At 34.4% G+C, this 9,872-nt stretch overlaps 1 protein-coding gene across 1 annotated transcript; it reads left to right on the top strand.

The window, feature by feature from the left end:
- The first annotated feature begins 266 nt into the window (after nucleotides 1-266).
- Nucleotides 267-3,100, top strand: LOC103480266 (uncharacterized). Its single transcript, XM_017310315.1, has 9 exons — nucleotides 267-507; nucleotides 1,456-1,704; nucleotides 1,819-1,929; nucleotides 2,067-2,082; nucleotides 2,173-2,252; nucleotides 2,641-2,691; nucleotides 2,780-2,842; nucleotides 2,927-2,986; nucleotides 3,081-3,100. The coding sequence occupies exons 1-9, from the start codon at nucleotides 399-401 to the stop codon at nucleotides 3,098-3,100; spliced, it is 759 nt and encodes a 252-aa protein (XP_017165804.1). The 5' UTR covers nucleotides 267-398.
- Nucleotides 3,101-9,872: the final 6,772 nt, after the last annotated feature.

Here is a 9,872-nt window from a genome sequence, read left to right as displayed (position 1 = left end):
CATCATGTCTMTTTTGGAGATTTTCTCACAGCTTTATTTAATTTAGGATTTTATGTTTCCTAATTTTATCCTAGGGCTGCACAGTGGCGCAGTTGGTAGAGCTGTTGCCTTGCAGCAAGAAGGTTCTGGGTTCGATTCCAGATCTTTATTATTAAAGATGTCTAAAAATCAAAGTATTATTTTCAACCAGACATTTTAAAGATATTTCTGTTCTCAGATGAAATCCTGTCTTGTTTCCAGATCCTSRTCCAGCAGCTTCTCTCTCAGTGAATCCTGACAGAGTTCAACACTTCAGATCTGAATCTGTGTCTCTGATCTGTGAGGGAAAAACTGCTGAGTGGAGAGTGATTAGGTTTATAGAAACAGGACAACTGTCAGACTGCTCCATCTGGGGGGAAATGACTGGATCTACATGCACCATCAACATGAACCTGTTTCATAGTGGAGTTTACTGGTGTGAGTCTGGATCAGGAGAGTTCAGCAACGCAGTGAACATCACTGTACATGGTAGGTCAAGATTTATCATTGTTTTCCTTCACTTTGAATTTCAGCATCAAAGGGCTGATGCGCATACTGTTTTAAGCACCTTTAAATATTAATTATTTTTTTCCTAAATTGTAATGTCTAAATATTTTATCATCAAGGATGTCCAGGCAAGTGTATCTGAAGAGGTGCAATGACTAACAAATTAAAATGAAAACATTTTGATTTAAATTTAGGTTAAACTTATTGCTCTTATCCATATTTGCTTCTCGATTAAATATGTTCTACTTTAATAAAACATAAACTAAAACTTTACCTGATTTCTGTCAACAACAAAAATCAGCCTGACCTACTGTGTGGTCAGGCACTCAGTCTGGGTTTAAGGTTCCCAAGTTGTCTTTTTGAAAATGACATGATGTATCAATAACAAAAAAAAAATCACTGATTCTTTTAGTGTTTAACCAAATTGTGATTTTATATTTTAAAAATGAAAAACTTTCATTTTGTGAGATTCTTGTCACTCAGTYGTTTTAAACTCTTGTTTTGTCCTCTGTTGTGGACATCTGAACGCTCAGCTTATCTTTTATTCATAAATCTGAATAGAGGAAGCAAAAATTTGACTGAGAGCAGATTTCCATGGAAATAATGAGAAATGTGCATTTACATGAGTTACACAAGAAAAAACGCCAAAAATCATCAAAATCATTCTAATGGTATAGTTTTACAYGGCATTGACAAGTGGTCATAAATCAAACTGACAAAATGTAAAAAKATATGTGGTCCTGATCCTCATAGGTGGCTTAAAAAGAAAATAYTCAGGTGACAAAACAAATATGAGGTATTAATATTAAAACAGATGTTTTATACTTGAAGTATGAGATAAAATATTAATTGGATATCATTTTTGTTTAAATGTGTTTAGTTCTACTCCCACCAATCTGACTGAATGTCATGATTCTCTGATTATTTTAGATGATTCTTCTGCTCCTCTCCTGCTGAGTCCTGTTCATCCTGTGACTGAAGGAGATCCTGTTACTCTGAGCTGCAGAGATAAAAAACAAAATCTTCTCTCCAATGTGTTTTTCTATCATAATGATAAACTCATCCATAATGACAGCAGAGAGGAGCTGAAGATCTCTGCTGTGTCAAAGTCAGATGAAGGTTTTTACAAATGTCAACATTCAGGAAAAGATTCACCAAGGAGCTGGATGTCTGTTAGAGGTGAGGAGGAGGAAAATGTTTGATTTATTTTTTTTTTAAATCCCTTTATCTGTTCCTAATGAATGATGTCATCACGTATACAGATAAATGATTTCTTTATTTCTTTATTTCCAGCAGCTGTACCCAGTCCTATCAGCTCTCTTGTCATGTTCATCGTTGGACCAGTTGTTGGAATCATTCTGATTATTCTCCTGATCTTGTTGTGGCGCTGCAGACGGTCCAAAGGTGAGTGTGTGTTCTCCTCACACTGCATCCAAAGGATCCAGGAATATTTAATTATTCCTGACCTTACTTCTTTTATGATACAAAATGGCAGCAGAAGGATTTGAATAATAAAATGTGACAAATATCTTTTTTCACAGACTTGTGCTGCATCAGGTGAGAACATTGTCGGAATTTTTTCTCCCTTGCAGAAATAGTTTGGGTTTTTTTTTCTTATACAAGTTTCATGTATTTATTTTATTTCAGATCAAAAGGCTCACAGAGCAACAGTCAGACCTTCAACAGAAACCAGACTGAACATCGTGATTACAGTTCCCTTCATCACGGTCAGTTTATTTAGATACATTTTCTTACAAATGTATCTTAACCTCAGTGTTTCTACTATAGATGTGGATCATCGATGAATCTCTGCTGCTGACCCAGACTCCAGCTGCAGAAATTATACAGTTTCTCTGTGTTCATGCAACACATCTTAAATGCAGTGCTATATGTAAAATGATGAGATTATGTGATGCAGTTATTACTGTTTATGTGCTGCTGTCTGTCTGCTGTGAAATTTGTGAACATTTATTTTAGCTATGAATTTTCTAAATATCTGTATTGTGACTTTATGTCTGGTTGTGCTGCTGCTGCTGTTTGGATCAGAGATTTAACAATCTGAAGAAAAATGACTTGCTGTTTATGGTCAAATTAATTACATGTTTCTCTTTTCAGGTAATGCTGATCTTTATGATACTGTCAGCTCTCCTGAAGCTGCTGGAAATGGTAAAGTAAATATTTTCAAGCTGTTTTCATATTAAATTATTGGGTCATTTACAGACAATTACCTAACAAGAAAACTTACATATTTCAGCCTCAGATGAACCCAGAGACGTTACATACACTCCCATTGAACTGAAAACATTTGGGAAAGAGAGTGAGTCCCACATGTCTCCAGTCGATAAAATGACTCAGAATGATTTTATCCAATATGTTGTTGATTATTTTATGATTTTTCCAGAGAAACATCCTGCACCAGAAAAGGGCGCTGTTTACTCTGAGGTGAAAACAGGAGCTAAAGGTACAGTTGGTCTTTGTAGTGAAATGTTTCTTCATGTCAACTTTACACTGCAGGTTATTACAGCTCAGCTATTGTATGTCCTGTAATTCATCAGTTCTGTGTGAAAGGAGATAAACTGATCAAACGTTTCCTGAGATCTGTTCTGTTTTCAGACTCCACTCCAATGTATGCTGACATCAAACCGAAAAAGAAAGATAAGAAGAAAAGAAAGGGTAAAGTCAACATTTATCTGCTGTACTTACTGCTCGTAATTTTACAAACTATATTTTATGCCATTTAATATGTTGCCGTATATCCAGTTATAATTGCTTTAATTGTCTTCATTTGACTTTTAGTTTTTAAAATCTCTTTGTTTCCAGGAAATCTGGGTCCTGCAGCAGCAGAGGCAGTAGTTTATTCTGACATCAGATCAGCTCCAGGTCTGAGGAACAACGCTGCCATGTAGGCTGGAGGCTCTGATGGTTTATTCTCATATTTAGTCAATGAGTCAAAATAACTTCTTTGATCACTCAGCATTTTTATCTCTGTCACACAAAGTCAATGAGAGAAGCTGTTTAAGCCATAAACTATACATATTTCAGATTGGTAGCATGTTTTATGGCTCATACATAAAGAAACTTAAATTTGGTTGAATGTTTGCTGTGTGACATGATGAAGCAGATATTTGTGTAAAATATGTGATGTGATATTTTATCTTCTGCTCCTCTTGAACATCATCAATATTTTTGAAATGGCAGCATGAGAATATTTTACCTCATTTTGATTCTGTATGTGTTTTTATATCTATTTTTGGAATTTGTCTTTTTGACCTTTGCTTTTATAATGAGCGCTCTGCTGCAGTGATTGTTTAAAATCATTCTACTGTTTCAAAATAACATGTAAGTGTTTGACATGCAGTAATATTTATGAAACTTAACTGCTTTCCGTTAATTTTCCAGTAATGATTTCAGTAATATGCTCAATTTTTCAGAATAGATGAATGTAATGCATTTTATTTAAATGTAAATAAATGACATAATAAAAAAAATATAGTAATATTTGCTTAAAAATTTTCATAGACACAGTTTAATCTGTTTAGAGTGACTAAATATTCTGTTGTTTTTTTGTTGTTTAATCAGTCATGTTTATTGTCAGCTTAAACTATGATACTTATAAAAGCCTTAGCTAACATAATTATACTGTGTACTTTCAATAAAATATCAAAAACATGAGGGAATTTTTTTCTTCCTTTTGAGTAAATCTAAGTTAATTCAGTCTGTATTGTTTCAATGTCTTTTTCATGTTTATGAATTTATATAACTTGTGTAAAATGATGAAATTAGTAGGAATCATTTAGTTGAAATTTTCTAAATGAAACAGTTCACTGTCTTATAGTAACATTAAAGCTACTATAATGGCTCTAGTGAAGGTTTATGATCACTTCTAATTTAACGTGATTTATTCGTAATAAATATGGATTTGATCTGTTGACTTTTGCTTTTCCTAGGTAAAAATTTAATTATATTCAACCAAGATTCTTACAGGGGTTAAATAATTATCCTCCTTATACATCTAAATGAAATGTAGAGCCTCAATAGATGAACTCTACAACTGAAACGATTAATTTCTTTACAGAACACTCATTAAATAATTAAAATATTGCTGGTATTCACAATAATCCTAAAGCAAGATCTGCTGCAGTTTCCACCATCTTTTAAAGTTCGTCTTAAAACCCATTTATTTTACTTGGCTTTTAACTCCTGTGAGATCTAGTTTTAGAGTGTATGTTTTTGTTTTTAAACTGTAAGAGTTTTTTATTTTTTTTTTTATTATGCTGTGTTTTAATGTACAGCACTTTGTATCAGCTGTGGTTGTTTTAAAGTGCTTTATAAATAAAGTTGGTATGGTATGGTATGGTATCTGCCACCAGAGGTCAGTATTTCAAGCATAAATGGAAGTTGATTAGAGATTTTAAGAATAACCAAATGTGAAACTTACATTAAAGTGTTTTTGGCGTTTTAAAGGAGAAAAAAATCACATTTACACCAAGCAGACTGGACATCACCTTGAGTTCAGTTTATTTTTACCAACTTCTAACATTTATGATTTTCATTAGCCTGGCTGTGAAGAATTGACCACTTGACTTCTCTGTCTGGTGTCTTTGACATGGTGTGTGTCAGAGTCCAAAGAAAACACACAGCATGTGTGATACATGTCTCATACGTGTCTCATGCTGAAGCCTGGATGTACGGAGACAGAGAGCTGTACACGGACAAAACCAGAAACACAAATTAATGGAGTGAAAATAGTCTCAAAATATCTGTGTGTGTGTAAAAAGATTTGTGTGTGTGTAAAAAGATTTGTGTGTGTGTAAAAAAATTTGTGTGTGTGTAAAAAGATTTGGGTGTTCATAAAATGTTTTGTGTGTGCTTAAGAGGATTTGTGCGTGTGTAAAAAAAATCTATGTGTTTAATACTCGATTTGTAAAACTTAAGAATAAAATAAGAATCATTTAGATTAGCGGTTCTCAACGTGGGCGGTACCCCGTTATGTGCGCGAGGTGTACGGGAAAACATAATCGGTGCGCCGATTCAAAACATCTACAATAATGATAGTAACATTAATAATAAAATAATTGTCAGTGCAAAGTAGCCTACAAATTCTTTTGTGGGGGGCGGTGAGGGACCTGGATTAGGGCTAGGGGGGCGCTGGGCCGAAAAAGGTTGAGAAACACTGATTTAGAGAATAAAATCCACGGACTTAGCTCCCAACAGCTAACGTAGCATAGCTCACATAAACTTGAGCTCCCGCTAACAGAAACATATGAGGGAAGAGTATCAAAATACCAGACATATAAAAGGTAATCTGAAATCATTTATAATTATTTCATACGGTACAGGAGACTACTTAGTCTCCTGTACAGTTCAAAAACGCACAATATGTCTATAAATAATTTTAGGATATTATAAGGAAGTGCTGAGATATACCGTTTTCCAGCGAACTAACGTATTTGCCACTTCGGCACAAGCACAGTGAGAAACGTTCAGAGGATAAAAACACTAGACTCCGAGCAGAACTCAAATGTCCCAGCTTTTACTAGCATGTAAACGCACCATCTACACACAAATCTTGGAGCTTCCCCGAAGCGTGAAATGAGTCTCAAAAATAGTTGTGCACTCCTAACCGGATTTTTGTGTAAATGCAGTTTTGTGTGTGTGTACCAGGTGATTTGTGTGTACTTTTTCAACATGTAATAGGCGTAGGAGAAGGTTTATTTTATTTTTAAGTTTTACAAATCGAGTATTAAACACACACAGACATTTTTACACAAACACAAATCTTTTTACACACACACAGATATTTTGAGACTATTTTCACTCCATACAAATAAGGTTCAACACCGAAACAGAACAGGTTCATGCAAAAATGATGAGTCTGAGAGAATGGATGTCATATAAGTCTCTTCCCTCTCTTTTAGCTCTACGTTACAGGGGATTTTTCTTTGGTTTAAATATTCAAATCGATCATTTCTTTAGTCACCTGTGTTGGCCACATCATCATTTGACCGGGAGCAGTCGACAAAAAAACACCCAACTCAGTGAAAAAGAACTAGATGTAAGTTTCAGCTCAATACTTTGTCTCTCTGCTCTCAAGTCAAATAGACTCTCTGGTTTCTGGTACATTACACACACTCATGAGTGTAGTACTGCTACCTCCGTCACGAAGAAACTTAGCTTAAACTTCAAAATTAATTGTATAGCACTTAATGTGTCACACTGTGGGTTGTTGCAATTTGCATAATCGAATGATAAAATGTGATGTTAGTTTCTGGATTCTCAAAGGTTTTCTCAATTGCTTTTTATGACTTTTAATTGGGTTTTTATGCTGTAAAGCACTTCTAACTGCCTTATTTTCTGCAAATAAATGTGACTTATTGATTGATAACTCAGGAACATGTTTCATGTTTCAGGTCAGTGTTACGTCATCATCTGCCAGCTCTATCGGTGAGCAGTGATGCCCAAAGTCGGTCCGCAAGGTCCAGCATCCTGCATGTTTTAGTTCTCTCCCTGGTGGTAGTGACAACCTACTCAGCATGTCTATGTTCCTCTTAGGTCTCTAAAGAGCCATCATTGGATCCAGGTGCATTAAACCAGGGAGAGAACTAAACCATGCAGGATGCCGGCCCTCGAGGACCCACTTTGGACACCACTGCCTGTAAGAAACATTTCTGATTCAGCATTCATGGATCTGGCCGTCTCTTAGAGGAAACACTATCAGAGGACATGAAGGTTCCTGATGCATCTGCTAAGGAGGTAAATGACTTTGTGGAAGACATGCTGAGTTACATGGAACCCATGAAAGCGACAGAGCGCGGTGTGGAAAATCTGTTAGAGGAACCAGTAGAGGCAGTCGCCAAAGAAAGATCAGTGTGGAAAAAAATACGACAGTTTGAGGCTCAGAAAACCAAAAAAATGGAAGAAAAGCAAGAAAACCTCTATAGCAAGCAGTAGAAAAAAGTTTCTAGTTAAGTTCTGAACTGTTTGCAAAACCCCAAATACATGTCTTATTTTAGATCCCCTCTCGCCCCCCAAAAAGAGATGGCCTGGGTTTTCTCAGGGTACTCCGGTTTCCCCAGATTTTCAAAAGCCCAAATTACATCTCACATTTTAGACCAAAAAAAAAAAAAAAAGTTCAGCACGGTGATGCACTGATTAAAACTGCATCTTCACAGAAAAGTCGTCTTGGTTCTCAACCAGGCGCCTCTTTCTGTGGGAGTTTGTCTTTTCTCCCGTGTTGATGTTGGGTTTTCTCCGGGTACTCTGGTTCCCCCCAGATTAAAAAAATTATGTAAATTATGGTGATTTACTAATGTAAATTGTCCTCAAAAAGGTATTATTAGTATCTAGAAAATTGAGTTTGCAAACACTTCAAATTGGGGAAACAAAACAAGAAGTCAATTTGTTGTGAGAAAAGAAAGAAGCTTAATTAGAGGTCAGACCTGAACAATTTAAAATTCCAAATTACATCTCACATTTGAGACAAAAATAAATGGGTGTCACGGTGATGGAGTATCTTAACAGGGGGTAACAGGGTCTTGAGCAACTTCCCCATTGGCTCCTTGCCCCCAAGTTGGTCAATTCTTGGTAAAGGCGAACATCCCAGATTACAGAACAGTTTTTGGTGAATAAAGTGGAGTAACTTGCTGCTTGTCAGATAACGGAAAACGTTGAAGTATCGTTTCTTCTTCAGCACAGAATAAGCAGAGAGGTATTTATTCTAGCATTAGGTAAATGTAACTTGAAGGAGAATAAGACTTAATAAATAAATGTCCACTAAGGATAATAATTTAGAATTTAAAATAACTCACCCTGAGCTACCATGATGCATATAATATATGTAATAATCAATAACATATATTATCCAATAATGTATGTTATTGTCTAATAAAAATTAATGAAGGGGAAAAAACTCAATCCAGACTTTAAGTAAGTTTAGTCTGGTTCACAGATTATGAAATTAAATTTGTTTCACAATTATTCAATGAAAAAAAAACTAACCTCAGTTAAGTAAAATAAAATTGTAATCAAAACATTTGGTATTGCAATGATTCCTTTTTTTTTAAACTAAAAGTTTTGATAGAAAAACTTTTTCAAATTAAATAACACATTTTTCTCTCATAAACTTAAAAAGTTATTTGCAAAACATAAACTTTTATTTGCACACATAAGAAATCTTTTGTTGTGATTTTGACGACATTATGTGAGAACCACAAGCAAAACTTTAAGTCAAACAAAAACTTAGAATAGCAAGAAAAGATTTATGACATGGGCAAAAAAGTTTGTTTTGCAAATCATTTTTTCACTTCATGAGATAAAAATTTGATTCTAATTAAAAAAGGTTTTTGGTAACACTTTATTTGAAGGAGTGTGAATAAGATTGACATAACACCTGTCATGAATATAAAGAAGTCTTTATGAATGTTTATGATAGCTGTCATGAAGTGTCATTTGGTAAATAATGACACTTTTAATGCAAAGTTGATCTAAAGGTTGCATTAAAAGTCCATTAAAAATGCCAACTTTGCATTAAATTATCATAGTTTACATAGTTTTTTCCCGTTATTTTTAAATCTTGTTAATTTGATTGGTTGTGTTGCAGCTTATGCACTATACATACGGAGTGTGGAAAAAGAGAGAGACGGTCTGAGCCTGTTAGTACGGAATGAGGGAAATTAATTAATGGGGCCACTTTATAAATAATGTGTTTTAAAATTTTTGACTTGAGTGAAATATCAAGTCTTTTCAAGTAAAGAGCTTCAAGTCAAGTCAATAGTGTGAAAGTCAAAGCCAAGTCCGAGTCTTTGAGGATTTTTTTTCCAAGTCAAGTCTCAAGTCGTGATTTTAATGACTCGAGTCCCAAACTCTGGTGAACAATATATTTAATATTACAAGGCAGCTTTTATGTTAAGATGTACTAAATCTAGTTGTAAATCTCACAATTGTTTATTAAACTCTGAAAGCTGCGTGACTTTAATATTCTGCTCTAAAATGCGGTTAGATGTGCCCTTTTTTGAGCACCTGCCCCTTTAGTGGTCTCTGCACGGCACTGACAGTAATAAACTATATTGGAACATTTTATGTAAAATTGTAAATATAGTGCTGATTTTAGAAAACTGATGTTCATCGAATACTTCAAAAGTACAGAAAAAACTGATAAATGTGCCTTGGAAATGTAGAAAAGAACGCTAAAATTAGCACAAAAAAAACAAAAATAAATTGTCTTTACTGGGTAAAAAAACTATATTATTAAATCATCACCCTGGAAAACAAAGATAAATAAGAGTAAGAATGTTTTTATACGAGTACTATTTCATTTTTTATTTAATTCAAAAATAAATATACAGACA

Source organism: Poecilia reticulata, linkage group LG18 (genome assembly GCF_000633615.1).
Source record: "Poecilia reticulata strain Guanapo linkage group LG18, Guppy_female_1.0+MT, whole genome shotgun sequence".
Taxonomy (NCBI): Eukaryota; Metazoa; Chordata; class Actinopteri; order Cyprinodontiformes; family Poeciliidae; genus Poecilia; species Poecilia reticulata.
This window is presented reverse-complemented; position numbering and strand designations above follow the sequence as displayed.